The 15,990-nt window shown below is 49.0% G+C and overlaps 1 protein-coding gene across 1 annotated transcript in view; it reads left to right on the top strand.

Annotated features, from left to right (window-relative positions):
• The window catches only part of LOC142246866 (carbonic anhydrase 4-like), a 183,083-nt gene that overhangs the window by 148,832 nt on the left and 18,261 nt on the right, over nt 1–15,990 (top strand). The window contains exons 5-6 of the mRNA XM_075319917.1: nt 13,447–13,516; nt 14,556–14,719. Of these exons, the coding sequence (XP_075176032.1) occupies nt 13,447–13,516; nt 14,556–14,719 (234 nt within the window). The remainder of the gene's footprint in view (nt 1–13,446; nt 13,517–14,555; nt 14,720–15,990) is intronic.

Raw genomic sequence — 15,990 nt, 5'->3', positions numbered from 1 at the left:
GAGATGTGAAGGTGCCTTCTGCAAACTGCCATTGTGAGATCTCTCCACAGGTCTTCTATGGGGTTCAGGTCTGGACTCATTGCTGGCCACTTTAGTAGTCTCCAGTGCTTTCTATCAAACTATTTTCTAGTGCTTTTTGAAGTGTGTTTTGGGTCTTTGTCCTGCTGGAAGACCCATTACCTCTGAGGAAGACCCAGCTTTCTCACACTGGGCCCTACAATATGCTGCAAAATTTGTTGGTAGTCTTCAGACTTCATAATGCCATGCACACGGTCAAGCAGTCCAGTGCCAGAGGTAGCAAAGCAACCCCAAAATATCAGGGAACCTCCGCCATGTTTGACTGTAGGGACCATGTTCTTTTCTTTGAATGCCTCTTTTTTTTCCTGTAAACTCTATGTTGATGGCTTTTCCCAAAAAGCTCTACTTTTGTCTCATCTGACCAGAGAACATTCTTCCAAAACGTTTTAGGCTTTCTCAGGTGAGTTTTGGCAAACTCCAGCCTGGCTTTTTTATGTCTCGGGGTAAGAAGTGGAGTCTTCCTGGGTATCCTACCATACAGTCCCTTTTCATTCAGACGCCAACGGATAGTGCGGGTTGACACTGCTGTACCCTCGGACTGCAGGGCAGCTTGAACTTGTTTGGATGTTAGTCGAGGTTCTTTATCCACCATCCGCACAATCTTGCGTTGAAATTTCTCGTCAATTTTTCTTTTTCTTCCACATCTAGGGAGGTTACCACAGTGCCATGGGCTTTACACTTCTTGATGACACTGCACACCGTAGACACAGGAACTTTCAGGTCTTTGGAGATGACTTGTAGCCTTGAGATTGCTCATGCTTCCTCACAATGTGGAGTCTCAGGTCCTCAGACAGTTCTTTGGTCTTTCTTTTCTCCGTGCTCAATGTGGTCCACACAAGGACACAGGACAGAGGTTGAGTCACCTTTACTCCATGTCACCTGCTGCAAGTGTGATTTATTATTGCCAACACCTGTTAGGTGCCACAGGTAAGTTACAGGCGCTGTTATTACACAAATTACAGAAGAATCACAGGATTATTCACACAGTGCCAATACTTTTGTCCACCCCCTTTTTATGTTTGGTGTGGAATTATATCTAATTTGGCTTTGTGACAATTTTTTTTTTTTGTTGATTGACGACAAATTAAATGAAGATAATAAATGCAAAGAATTTGTGATTTCAATCATTTTCAAGAAGAAACTGACTATTATCTGACAGAATTGCAGGGGTGCCAATACTTTTGGCCAGCACTGTATGAGAAATCCAAAATGCTTTGCGCAAGTTGCATCATTTTTCCTTACAGGTTTTGTTGCAGAATTTCTGCAGCAAAAAGAAGCAGCATGTCACTTTTTTCTGCGTTTTTCCCTGTGTTTTGCCATTGACAATGTTAAAAAAACGCAGGGACAAAACCGAAGGCAAAAACGCGGTAAATCCGCACCAAAACCGCATGCATTTTTGGTACTGTTTTTCCACAGGTAGGTGCGTTTTTCTGCCACAAGGTGCGTTTTTTGCTGGAGAAAGAAATCTGCAGTGTGCGCACATAGTCTTAGTTTGTCAATGTATACACTGCATTGTTTTGTCTCCCTTTGTAATATCTTTTGTAGATTTTTAAAAACATTGCCTCCTTTTCAAATTAAATATATTGCCGCCTCTGTGTTGTGGGCCCAGATCACAGTAACAGCTGGCAACAAAGCAGAGCATACTGCCAGAGTGGTGTCACACTACCTGGAGTGCAGAGACCAGTGCTGCCCCCGCTGATGACGCTTCGCTCCAGGGAGGAGGAGGGGCTGCGGCAGTGACCGCATGATGACGCTTAGTTTGTGTATTTCAGCATGCACTGAGATTCTCAAAGCTTCATTAGACAGAAAGTAGGGAGAAAATTAGAATAGCAGTTAGGTAGTGTAGTTAGGGAACATTAGGGAATTTTTATTGCAAGTATATTAGAAAATAGTTTAGATTATGGCACTAAATGGACAGGGATTTAGAATGAGTATTTTTTTATTTTGTTTTTTGGACCACCCCTTCAAGCTCTCTCATTTTGCTTGCTATTCTTAAGACTTTTGTGAATACTATATACACTTTTTAGGTTTCCACACTTTTTTACCTTTAATTTCAGAAATGCTAATTCCTGAAATTTTGGGGTACATTTATCTTTACAATTTGTAACATCTGGCTCTTCTTTGCACCGACCTAATCTTTCCCCATAATCCACTTCTCCACCCTCCAATATAGTCTGACCCTTCTCCAACCTACCTCTTTACGCCCCCACCGCGACCTTGTGGTTCTCCACTCCTGCTAGTACTCTCTTCCCCGCCGCAGCAGATCCCCCCCTTCAGGTGCAATTTATCTAGAGTACAGACTGTACCCAATGAAGTCAGCCTCATGCTCTCTGAACCCTAATCCTTCTGCTCTGCACCAAGACTTGGGCCATGCATCACCTCCCTAAGTTCCCGCTGTCTCTCCTGTGATGCGCATGGCACGGGTTGTTTCAAAGAGTGCTACCTCGGAGGCTCTCCCTCTCTGCTTGCATCTCAACTAGTGATGGGGGGATCCTCACGGTTTCCAATGTACCAGAGTGCCGGGCCAGGAATTTTGGGCATTGATCCAGATCCGGCAGCTCGGGAAATAAAAAAAGAAATAAAAGGAAAAATAAAATAAGAATGACACTACGATTGTGTTACCCCTGACTCGCGTCTCCACCCTCTACGTCGTTCTGTTGCTTGCTCATCTCAAATTATCCGTTGCCCTCAATGTTGCATTTTGCTCCTCCAGTTAGTCAATGTGAGTTTCCAGTTGTGCATACATGAAACGACTGTGCCCTGAAGGAAGCCTCCAATGTCATCCTATATCCAAACAAAAAAACATCATAGAATAATAAAAGGTAGGAAACAGTAAAGCACCGAGCGTCCATGAACTCCTTTCCATTTCTGTTTTTAACTTTCACTTGTTCCAAAGTCACTTATACAGCAAGCCTCAGAATTGAGCATCATCGCATTTGAGTGATATCACCCGAAGAGACACAAAACTCTGCACAAATAAATATATATATATATATATATATATATATATATATACAGTACAGACGAAAAGTTTGGACGCACCTTCTCATTTAAAGAGTTTTCTTTATTTTCAGGACTCTGAAAATTCTGATTCACATTGAAGGCATCAAAACTATGAATTAACACATGTGGAATGCAATACTTAAAAAAGTGTGAAACAAGTGAAAATCTGTCTTCTATTCTAGGTTCTTCAAAGTAGCCACCTTTTGCTTTGATTACTGCTTTGCACACTCTTGGCATTCTCTTGATGAGCTTCAAGAACTAATCACCGGAAATGGTTTTCCAACAGTCTTGAAGGAGTTCCCAGAGATGCTTAGCACTTGTTGGCCCTTTTGCCTTCACTCTGCGGTCCAGCTCACCCCAAACCATCTCGATTGGGTTCAGGTCTGGTGACTGTGGAGACCAGGTCATCTGGCGTAGCATCTCATCACTCTCCTTCTTAGTCATATAGCCCTTACACAGCCTGGAGGTGTGTTTGGGGTCATTGTCCTGTTGCAAAATAAATGATGATGAAACTAAACGCTAACCGTATGGAATAGCACGCCGCTGCAAGATGGTGTGGTAGCCATGCTGGTTCTGTATGCCTTCAATATTGAATAAATCCCCAACAGTGTCACCAGCAAAGGACCCCCACACCATCATACCTCCTCCTCCATGCTTCACAGTGGGAACCAGCCATGTAGAGTCCATCCGTTCACCTTTTCTACAAAGACACGGTGGATGGATCCAAAGATCTCAAATTTGGACTCATCAGACCAAAGCACAGATTTCCACTGGTCTAATGTCCATTCCTTGTGTTCTTTACCCAAACAAGTCTCTTCTGCTTGTTGTCTGTCCTTAGCAGTGGTTTCCTAGCAGCTATTTTACCATGACGGCTGCTGCACAAAGTCTCCTCTTAACAGTTGTTCTAGAGATGAGACGGTGTGTTCAAACGTTTGGTCTGTACTGTATATCTATATTATATAATATACACTGGAGATGAACATGAGAGAACAACACCTAATTTCCTAAATCCTGCTGTCATTGTGTTGTCCTATGTGATTATCTTCTTACGTGAGGAAACTCGCAGGATTTTCCACTTATTTCATAAATTTAATTTATTGTAAAGCAAATAATAAAAATGTAAATGAGATAAATGTAAGAACACGGATCAAAATTAGAGAACACGGATCACAATTAGAGGACACTTTCAGATCCCTGCAAGCTATTGCTGTTAATCTGCACCTGGTGCTAATTTCCTTCATTATCTGACAATCTTATGTTACTGGCAGCCTAACTCTCCAGTTTTCCCTGACTTTGCTGTTCAAAAGTGACTGAAACCCTCCTGCAGCAGGTTGTCCAGATGAAGGCCAAAGGAGTGACCCTACAGCCAGAGCAAGAGAAGTTGGTTGTTTCAAGTCTGTGATTTTGATAATATTGCATCTTTACAAAATTAAAAATTCTTTCAAGTCCCCCAAGAAGGCTGTTCACCCTCAAAAGACAAATACCAGAGAGGACGGGATAATGTGGAGACTCTCCATGGTTAATCGTTTCCACTCTGCAGCTGAAATTGCTTGGCAGTTCAGCACTGAACAGGGTAAGGATCTGTCTCATACAGTGTCACGACATGTAAGAGCATTTGGACTGAAAGCCCACTCTGCAGTGACCAAACCTCTCATTAGCAGAAAGAATCACAAGGCTAGACTCACTTTCATGAGGAGCATGTTGTGTTGACAGAGGAGAAGTGGCCACAGCTCATTTTAGTGATGAAAGAAAGTTTAATTTATTTGGGTGTGTAGGGAAACATTATGTTTATCCACAAACTGGGGGAAACTGAACCCAAAGTGTGTTAAGAAGTCAGTGAGCGGTGGTGGAGGAAGGGTCATGGGTTGTGGAATGTTTTCTGCAGCAGGAGTCGGACCTCTCATACAGCTACATGGTAGAGTGAATGCAAGTGTGGATCAGAACCTTCTTCACAACATGCGGCTCCTTACTTGTGTCCATCACTCAATCAGCCAGCAATTTTCAAGCAGCACAATGCCCCCTGTCACACAGCAAAACAGGGAAAGCAGCCCCTGGAAACAATGAAAGGGTCACAGCCCAGAGTCCTGATCTAAACCCAATAGAAAACCTCTGGAAAATCCTTGGTGACAAAGTTATGGCCAAGAAACCCCTCAGAACTGTGGAAGAAACTGGAAGAAGAGTCGGCCAAAATCCCCCCAGAGCAGTGTGAGAGACTAGTGATGTCCTTTAGAAGAGACTGGAAGAAGAGTCGACCAAAATCCCCCCAGAGCAGTGTGAGAGACTAGTGATGTCCTGTGGAAGAGACTGGAGGAAAAGTGGGCCAAAATCCCGCCAGAGCAGTGTCAGAGACTAGTGATGTCCTGTGGAAGAGACTGGAAGAAGAGTGGGCCAAAATACCCCAGAGCAGTGTGAGAGACTAGTGATGTCCTGTGGAAGAGACCAGAAGAAGAGTGGGCCAAAATTCTACCAGATCAGTCTGAGAGACTAGTGATGTCCTGTCGAAGAGACTGGAGGAAGAGTGGACCAAAATCCCCCAGAGCAGTGTGAGAGACTAGTGATGTCCTGTGGAAGAGACTGGAAGAAGAGTGGACCAAAATCCCCCAAAGCAGTGTGAGACTAGTGATGTCCTGTGGAAGAGACTGGAAGAAGAGTGGGCCCAAATCCCCCCAGAGCAGTGTGAGAGGCTAGTGATGTCCTGTGGAAGACACTGGAAGAAGAGTGGACCAAAATCACACCAGAGCAGTGTGAGGCTAGTGATGTCCTGTGGAAGAGACTGGAGGAAAAGTGGGCCAAAATCCCCCCAGAGCAGTGTCAGAGACTAGTGATGTCCTGTGGAAGAGACCAGAAGAAGAGTGGGCTAAAATTCCACCAGATCAGTCTAAGAGACTAGTGATGTCCTGTGGAAGAGACTGGAAGAAGAGTGGGCCCAAATCCCCCAGAGCAGTGTGAGACTAGTGATGTCCTGTGGAAGAGACTGGAAGAAGAGTGGGCCCAAATCCCCCCAGAGCAGTGTGAGAGGCTAGTGATGTCCTGTGGAAGAGACTGGAAGAAGAGTAGGCCAAAATCACCCCAGAGCAGTGTGAGAGGCTAGTGATGTCCTGTGGAAGACACTGGAAGAAGAGTGGACCAAAATCACACCAGAGCAGTGTGAGGGACTAGTGATGTCCTGTGGAAGAAGAGTGGGCCAAAATCCCCCCAGAGCAGTGTGAGAGACTAGTGATGTCATGTGGAAGAGACTGGAAGAAGAGTGGGCCAAAATCCCCCCAGAGCAGTGTGAGAGGCTAGTGATGTCCTGTGGAAGAGACTGGAAGAAGAGTGGACCAAAATTCCCCCAGAGCAGTGTGAGAGACTAGTGATGTCCTGTGGAAGAGACCAGAAGAAGAGTGGGCCAAAATTCCACCAGATCAGTCTGAGAGACTAGTGATGTCCTGTCGAAGAGACTGGAGGAAGAGTGGACCAAAATCCCCCAGAGCAGTGTGAGAGACTAGTGATGTCCTGTGGAAGAGACTGGAAGAAGAGTGGACCAAAATCCCCCAGAGCAGTGTGAGACTAGTGATGTCCTGTGGAAGAGACTGGAAGAAGAGTGGGCCCAAATCCCCCCAGAGCAGTGTGAGAGGCTAGTGATGTCCTGTGGAAGACACTGGAAGAAGAGTGGACCAAAATCACACCAGAGCAGTGTGAGGCTAGTGATGTCCTGTGGAAGAGACTGGAGGAAAAGTGGGCCAAAATCCCCCCAGAGCAGTGTCAGAGATTAGTGATGTCCTGTGGAAGAGACCAGAAGAAGAGTGGGCTAAAATTCCACCAGATCAGTCTGAGAGACTAGTGATGTCCTGTGGAAGAGACTGGAAGAAGAGTGGGCCCAAATCCCCCAGAGCAGTGTGAGACTAGTGATGTCCTGTGGAAGAGACTGGAAGAAGAGTGGGCCCAAATCCCCCCAGAGCAGTGTGAGAGGCTAGTGATGTCCTGTGGAAGAGACTGGAAGAAGAGTAGGCCAAAATCACCCCAGAGCAGTGTGAGAGGCTAGTGATGTCCTGTGGAAGACACTGGAAGAAGAGTGGACCAAAATCACACCAGAGCAGTGTGAGGGACTAGTGATGTCCTGTGGAAGAAGAGTGGGCCAAAATCCCCCCAGAGCAGTGTGAGAGACTAGTGATGTCATGTGGAAGAGACTGGAAGAAGAGTGGGCCAAAATCCCCCCAGAGCAGTGTGAGAGGCTAGTGATGTCCTGTGGAAGAGACTGGAGGAAGAGTGGACCAAAATTCCCCCAGAGCAGTGTGAGAGACTAGTGATGTCCTGTGGAAGAGACTGGAAGAAGAGTGGGCCAAAATCCCCCCAGAGCAGTGTGAGGGACTAGTGATGTCCTGTGGAAGAGACTGGAGGAAGAGTGGACCAAAATTCCCCCAGAGCAGTGTGAGAGACTAGTGATGTCCTGTGGAAGAGACTGGAAGAAGAGTGGGCCAAAATCCCCCTAGAGCAGTGTGAGAGACTAGTAATGTCCTGTGGAGAGACTGGAAGAAGAGTAGGCCAAAATCCCCCTAGAGCAGTGTGAGAGACTAGTGATGTCCTGTGGAAGAGACTGGAAGAAGAGTGGGCCAAAATCCCCCTAGAGCAGTGTGAGAGACTAGTGATGTCCTGTGGAGAGACTGGAAGAAGAGTAGGCCAAAATCACCCCAGAGCAGTGTGAGAGACTAGCGATGTCCTGTGGCTGCAGATGTGCTGAAGTCATTCACAGCGACGGACGGTGCACGTCCTAATGATTGTGACTGTTGCTATCTGCAGAACATTTACTGATCATCTCTCTACAGTCATTGCTGCTCTCTAATTATCAGCATAATAAAAGGTTTATGTAGATAAGCTTTGGATCTTTTGTAAAACCCTGTTCTTGTGGCACGGTGCCCCCCTTACTCTGTTGTAGTGGCATGGTGCCCCCCTTACCCTGTTCTAGTGGCATTGTGTACCCCTTACCCTGTTATAGTGGCATGGTGCCCCCCTTACCCTGTTCTAGTAGCATTGTGTACCCCTTACCCTGTTATAGTGGCATGGTGCCCCCCTTATCCTTTTCTAGTGGCATGGTGCACCCCTTACCCTGTTCTAGCGGCATGGTGCCCCCCTTACCCTGCTCTAGTGGCACGGTGCCCCCTTATCCTGTTCTAGTGGCATGGTGCGCCCCTTATCCTGTTCTAGTGACATGGTGCACCCCTTACCCTGCTCTAGTGGCACGGTGCACCCATTACCCTCCTCTAGTGGCATGGTGTACCCCTTACCCTGTTCTAGTGTCATGGTGCACCCCTTACCCTGTTCTAGTGGCATGGTGTACCCCTTACCCTGTTCTAGTGGCATGGTGTACCCCTTACCCTGTTCTAGTGGCATGGAGCCCCTTACCCTGTTCTAATGGCATGGTGCGCCCCTTACCCTGTTCTAGTGGCATGGTGCACCCCTTACTCTGCTCTAGTGGCACGGTGCACTCCTTACCCTGATCTAGTGGCACGGTGCACCCCTTACCCTGATCTAGTGGCATGGTGCACCCCTTACCCTGCTCTAGTGGCACGGTGCTCCCCTTACCCTGCTCTAGTGGCACGGTGCACCCCTTACCCTGATCTAGTGGCATGGTGTAACCCTTACCCTGTTCTAGTGGCATGGTGCACCCCTTACCCTGTTCTAGTGGTATGGTGCATCCCTTACCCTGCTCTAGTGGCACGGTGCACCCCTTACCCTGATCTAGTGGCACGGTGCACCCCTTACCCTGCTCTAGTGGCATGGTGCACCCCTTACCCTGTTCTAGTGGCACGGTGCACCCCTTACCCTGCTCTAGTGGCATGGTGCGCCCCTTACCCTGCTCTAGTAGCACGGTGCACCCCTTACCCTGCTCTAGTGGCATGGTGCACCCCTTACCCAGTTCTAGTGGTATGGTGCCCCCCCTTACCCTGTCCTAGTAGCATGGTGCACCCCTTACCCTGTTCTAGTGGCATGGTGCCCCTCTTACCCTTCTCTAGTGGCATGGTGCGCCCCTTACCCTGTTCTAGTGGCATGGTGCACCCCTTACCCTCCTCTAGTGGCACGGTGCACCCCTTACCCTGTTCTAGTGGCATGGTGCACCCCTTACCCTCCTCTAGTGGCACGGTGCACCCCTTACCCTCCTCTAGTGGCATGGTGTACCCCTTACCCTGTTCTAGTGGCATGGTGTACCCCTTACCCTGTTCTAGTGGCATGGTGTACCCCTTACCCTGTTCTAGTGGCATGGTGCACCCCTTACCCTGCTCTAGTGGAATGGTGCACCCCTTACCCTGTTCTAGTGGCATAGTGCACCCCTTACCCTGTTCTAGTGGCGTGGTGCACCCCTTACCCTGCTCTAGTGGCACGGTGCACCCCTTACCTTGCTCTAGGGGCACGGTGCGCCCCTTACCCTGTTCTAGTGGCATGGTGCACCCCTTACCCTGTTCTAGTGGCATGGTGCACCCCTTACCCTGCTCTAGTGGCATGGTGCGCCCCTTACCCTGCTTTAGTGGCACGGTGCACCCCTTACCCTGCTCTAGTGGCACGGTGCACCCCTTACCCAGTTCTAATGGCATGGTGCCCCCCTGTCAGGTTGTGCAATGTTCCCGAGACAGCACACATCGCAGTGTGTCACACCCAGGGAACATTGAACAGATCTTACCTGCCTCCCGCGGCTCCAGCCGGCAATGCGGAAGGAAAGAGGTGGGCGGGATGTTTACGTCCCGCTCATCTCCGCCCCTCCGCTTCTATTGGCCGGCTGCCGCGTGACATCGATGTGACGCCGAACGTCCCTCCCACTCCAGGAAGTGGACGTTCGCTGCCCACATCGAGGTCGTATGGAAGGGTAAGTACGTGTGACGGGGGTTAATCGTTTGTGCGGCACGTTCAACAAATTGAACGTGCCACACATACGATGGAGGTGGGTCACATCGCATATGATATCGTATGCGAAATTGCAATGTGTAAAGCAGCCTTTACCCTGTTCTGGTGGCATGGTGCGCTCCTTACCCTGCTCTAGTGGCATGGTGCACCCCTTACCCTGCTCTAGTGGCATGGTGCACCCCTTACCCTGCTCTAGTGGCATGGTGCACCCCTTACCCTGCTCTAGTGGCATGGTGCACCCCTTACCCTGCTCTAGTGGCATGGTGCACCCCTTACCCTGTTCTAGTGGCATGGTGCACCCCTTACTCTGCTCTAGTGACATGGTGCACCCCTTACCCTGCTCTAGTGGCATGGTGCACCCCTTACCCTGCTCTAGTGGCACGATGTACCCCTTACCCTGTTCTAGTGGCATGGTGCACCCCTTACCCTGTTCTAGTGGCATGGTGCACCCCTTACCCTGATCTAGTGGCACGGTGCACCCCTTACACTGTTCTAGTGGCACGATGTACCCCTTACCCTGCTCTAGTTGCACGATGTACCCCTTACCCTGTTCTAGTGGCATGGTGCACCCCTTACCTTGTTCTAGTGGCATGGTGCACCCCTTACCCTGCTCTAGTGGCACGGTGCACCCCTTACCCTGTTCTAGTGGCATGGTGTACCCCTTACTCTGCTCTAGTGGAATGGTGCACCCCTTACCCTGTTCTAGTGGCATGGTGTACCCCTTATCCTGTTCTAGTGGCATGGTGCACCCCTTACCCTGTTCTAGTGGCATGGTGTACCCCTTACCCTGTTCTAATGGCATGGTGCACCCCTTACCCTCCTCTAGTGGCACGGTACACCCCTTACCCTGCTCTAGTAGCATGGTGCGCCCCTTACACTGTTCTAGTGGCATGGTGCACCCCTTACCCTGTTCTAGTGGTATGGTGCACCCCTTACCCTGCTCTAGTGACATGGTGTACCCCTTACCCTGTTCTAGTGGCATGGTGCGCCCCTTACCCTGCTCTAGTGGCATGGTGCACCCCTTACCCTACTCTAGTGGCATGGTGCACCCCTTACCCTGCTCTAGTGGCATGGTGCACCCCTTACCCTGTTCTGGTGGCACAGTGCACCCCTTACCCTGTTCTAGTGGCATGGTGCCCCCCTTACCCTGCTCTAGTGGCATGGTGCATCCCTTACCCTGTTCTAGTGGCATGGTGCACCCCTTACCCTGATCTAGTGGCACGGTGCTCCCCTTACCCTGCTCTAGTGGTATGGTGCGCCCCTTACCCTGCTCTAGTGGTATGGTGCATCCCTTACCCTGCTCTAGTGGCATGGTGCGCTCCTTACCCTGCTCTAGTGGCATGGTGCACCCCTTACCCTGATCTAGTGGCATGGTGCACCCCTTACCCTGATCTAGTGGCATGGTGCACCCCTTACCCTGATCTAGTGGCATGGTGCGCTCCTTACCCTGTTCTAGTGGCATGGTGCACCCCTTACCCTGATCTAGTGGCATGGTGCATCCCTTACCCTGATCTAGTGGCATGGTGCGCTCCTTACCCTGTTCTAGTGGCATGGTGCACCCCTTACCCTGTTCTGGTGGCACAGTGCACCCCTTACCCTGCTCTAGTAGCACGGTACACCCCTTAAGCCCGCTTTACACGCTACAATATATCTAACGATGTGTCGGCGGGGTCACGTCGTAAGTGACGCACATCCGGCATCGTAAGGTACATTGCAGTGTGTGACAGGTACGTGCGATTGCAATTGAACAAAAATCCGTTCATCGCATACACGTCGTCTATTCCTCATGAATTGTACGTCAGGTTGTGCAATGTTCCCGAGACAGCACACATCGCAGTGTGTGACACCCAGGGAACATTGAACAGATCTTACCTGCCTCCCGCGGCTCCAGCCGGCAATGCGGAAGGAAAGAGGTGGGCGGGATGTTTACGTCCTGCTCAGCTCCGCCCCTCCGCATCTATTGGCTGGCTGCCGCTTGACGTCGAAGTGACGCCGAACGTCCCTTCCACTCCAGGAAGTGGACGTTCGCCGCCCACATCGAGGTCGTATGGAAGGGTAAGTACGTGTGACGGGGGTTAATCGTTTGTGCGGCACGTTCAACAAATTGAACGTGCCACACATACGATGGAGGTGGGTCACATCGCATATGATATCGTATGTGAAATTGCAATGTGTAAAGCAGCCTTTACCCTGTTCTGGTGGCATGGTGCGCTCCTTACCCTGCTCTAGTGGCATGGTGCACCCCTTACCCTGCTCTAGTGGCATGGTGCACCCCTTACCCTGTTCTAGTGGCATGGTGCACCCCTTACCCTGTTCTAGTGGCACGGTGCACCCCTTACCCTGCTCTAGTGGCATGGTGCACCCCTTACCCTGTTCTAGTGGCACGGTGCACCCCTTACTCTGCTCTAGTGGCATGGTGCACCCCTTACCCTGTTCTAGTGGCACGGTGCACCCCTTACCCTGCTCTAGTGGCATGGTGCACCCCTTACCCTGATCTAGTGGCACGGTGCACCCCTTACCCTGTTCTAGTGGCACGGTGCACCCCTTACCCTGCTCTAGTGGCATGGTGCACCCCTTACCCTGTTCTAGTGGCATGGTGCACCCCTTACCCTGTTCTAGTGGCACGGTGCACCCCTTACACAAAACCAGAGCATGGTCATCAATGGAGATTACATTATTTCTGATAAAGGCGAGTGATCAGACATTGTTCTGTAATTTTCATCTCCAGTGTGTGTCTATAATATATATACAGTAGATCTGGAGTTAGTTATCCAAGATGTTTGGAACAACCTACCACTAATACCACTAATACCATTAATTCCACTAATAGCACTAAGTTGCTTGTGCTAGTCACAGAAGTGATGGAGCCGCGCAGTAAAGCTAAATATTGATTGCATTTTGATCTCTCCGTTGTTCGTTCACTTTTCATTTGATAAATTGCTAAAAATGAACTATTTACCAGAATGGGGCGAGTGAGATATGGAGGCCTCTCCGCGGGACAGAAGCTGTAGCACTTCAGTTACAGTATGTTTATTAGGGCGTGTTTTGGTGCTGGCCCGGCGACAAGACGTAATGGTACTAAGACCTTTATCTGACGCTCCAAGGCTCTTCATTTCCCGCAGTGCTGGGCTGCATTCTGGTAAATACACATCTGGCAGATATCGCCTCCAGGCGGAGGGCAGCAGATATTCACCATGTGAGTGCGACCGCCCCCTGGGGTCTTCTTAGTCCATATTGTCCGAGTGTCTGCACGCTTCACTCGCTCTACAGTTCTGCAGAAATAAACTATTAACAGGAGTCTATCTTTATGTATATGTACTCTGCGCGTCTTTCTCCGCACATGTCTAAAACTCTTGCACAGTACTATATATATATATATATATATATATATATATATATATTAGTCAGATATAGATATATGTATATATTATACACAGTATACTATGGGGTGACCTGGTTATAATCCTGTAAATATTTCTTTTTCCACAGGCCGTGGATTCAGCTAATAAATCACAACTTGCACTTCTGTCTGAGCTGCTGGAAGAAGTGTCTTCTCCGGGTAACTACTCTGTGATACCATTGCATTTATGAATGCAACAGCACATAACTATCTCATCTTTAGGCATTTGGCTACAGGCAGACAGGACAATACAGCAGAGCTGTGTGTGATTATAACTGACACATCTGAAGGCTCCTCTCGGCTTCAGCCTCCATCTCACAGGCAGACAGAACAAGACAGCAGAGCTGTGTGTGATTATAACTGACACATCTGAAGGCTCCTCTCAGCTTCAGCCTCCATCTCACAGGCAGACAGAACAAGACAGCAGAGCTGTGTGTGATTATAACTGACACATCTGAAGGCTCCTCTCAGCTTCAGCTTCCATCTCACAGGCAGACAGAACAATACAGCAGAGCTGTATGTGATTATAACTGACATCTGCAGGATCCTCTCAGGCTCAGTCTCCATCTCACAGGCAGACAGAACAAGACAGCAGAACTGTCTGTGATTATAACTGACACATCTGCAGGCTCCTCTCAGCTTCAGCCTCCACCTCACAGGCAGACAGAACAATACAGCAGAGCTGTATGTGATTATAACTGACATCTGCAGGATCCTCTCAGCTTCAGCCTCCACCTCACAGGCAGACAGGACAATACAGCAGAGCTGTGTGTGATTATAGCTGACATCTGCAGGCTCCTCTCTGCTTCAGCCTCCACCTCACAGGCAGACAGGACAATACAGCAGAGCTGTGTGTGATTATAACTGACATCTGCAGGCTCCTCTCTGCTTCAGCCTCCACCTCACAGGCAGACAGAACAATACAGCAGTGCTGTGTGTGATTATAACTGACATCTGCAGGCTCCTCTCAGCTTCAGCCTCCACCTCACAGGCAGACAGTGTTGCAATATTGTTGCAATGAAGCAGATCTGTGTTTCTCCTGTTCTGTCAGTTTCTCGTCTCACGCTGGTAACTCCTCTTATTTTACTCCCTGGAGGTTTTTCCGCATTCTATAACCTGTCTGCCCATATTAATAGGTTAGAGAGCTGGAATGTGGGGACGGATTCCCTTTAACGTGGTCTCTATTTCTTATTTCCAGGAATGAAACTGCAGCTGAATTCGAGCTTCTCTCTGAAAGATTTACTGGAAGATGCCAATCTTACAATGTTCTACCGTTATTTGGGCTCCCTTACCACCCCCACATGTGACGAGGCCGTGCTCTGGTCAGTCTTCAAAACTCCGATAACTGTCCCCTCCTCAGTGGTGAGTAAATGGAGGCAATTTGAAGGTCACTCTTCTAAAGGAAAATCCAAACCTAGAAGTGTAGATGTGGCTGAAGAAAATACTGACATCACCCTTCAAGTCCCGGACATGAAGATATAGGGAGGTGTTGGGTGAAGTCTTTAATTCCATCCAAAATCATGCAATGGAATTGTAAATGCAGGTGGCATGCGCATAGAGGATCCAAATTGTGATATATACAGATAGGTCCAAAAATAATTGGATAGTGATAAGTTTTGGCATTTTACTGTTTTTACCAAAACATATTCCAAATCCAGTTCTAATCAATGTGGGCTTAGGGTTAGTGCTGACTATCAGCATGAATTTGAGGTATTTACTTCCTAATTGTTGGAAGAGTTTAACAGTTTAGAAATTCCAGCTCTTTAGTATGTCGCTGCCTATTTTACAAGGGGCCAAAAGTAATTGGACAGTTTTCTCAGAATCTCTTTAATGGGCAAATCAATCCTTAATCCATCATCAATTAATCAGGTAAAAGGTCTGGAGCTGATTCCAGGTGCGGCATTTGCTTTCTGAAGCTGTTCCTGTGAACCCACAAAATGTGGTCACAAGAGCTCTCTCTGAAGAGAAACCACCTATCAATAGGCTGAAAAAAAAAGAAATCCATCAGAGAGATAGCAATAATATTAGCAGCAGCCACATGCAGAGGGGCTACCGCAAGGTGCAACTACAGAGGGGCCACCGCAAGATGCAACTACAGAGGGGCCACCGCAAGATGCAACTACAGAGGGGCCACTGCAAGGTGCAACTACAGAGGGGCCACCGCAAGATGCAACTACAGAGGGGCCACCGCAAGATGTAACTTCAGAGGGGCCACCGCAAGGTGCAACTACAGAGGGGCCACCGCAAGATGCAACTACAGAGGGGCCACTGCAAGGTCCAAATACAGAGGGGTGATCGCAAGGGGCAAATGCAGAGGGGCCACCGCAAGGTGCAAATGCAGAGGGGCCACCGCAAGGTGCAACTACAGAGGGGCCACCGCAAGGTGCAACTACAGAGGGGCCACCGCAAGGTGCAACTACAGAGGGGCCACCGCAAGGTGCAACTACAGAGGGGCCACTGCAAGGTGCAAATACAGAGGGGCCACCGCAAGATGCAACTACAGAGGGGTCACTGCAAGATGTAACTACAGAGGGGCCACTGCAAGATGCAACTACAGAGGGGCCACTGCAAGATGTAACTACAGAGGGGCCACTGCAAGATGCAACTACAGAGGGGCCACTGCAAGGTGCAAC

This window comes from Anomaloglossus baeobatrachus, chromosome 7 (genome assembly GCF_048569485.1).
Source record: "Anomaloglossus baeobatrachus isolate aAnoBae1 chromosome 7, aAnoBae1.hap1, whole genome shotgun sequence".
Taxonomy (NCBI): Eukaryota; Metazoa; Chordata; class Amphibia; order Anura; family Aromobatidae; genus Anomaloglossus; species Anomaloglossus baeobatrachus.
The sequence above is the reverse complement of the archived record's forward strand: the minus strand, read 5'-3'. Positions and strand labels throughout refer to the sequence as shown.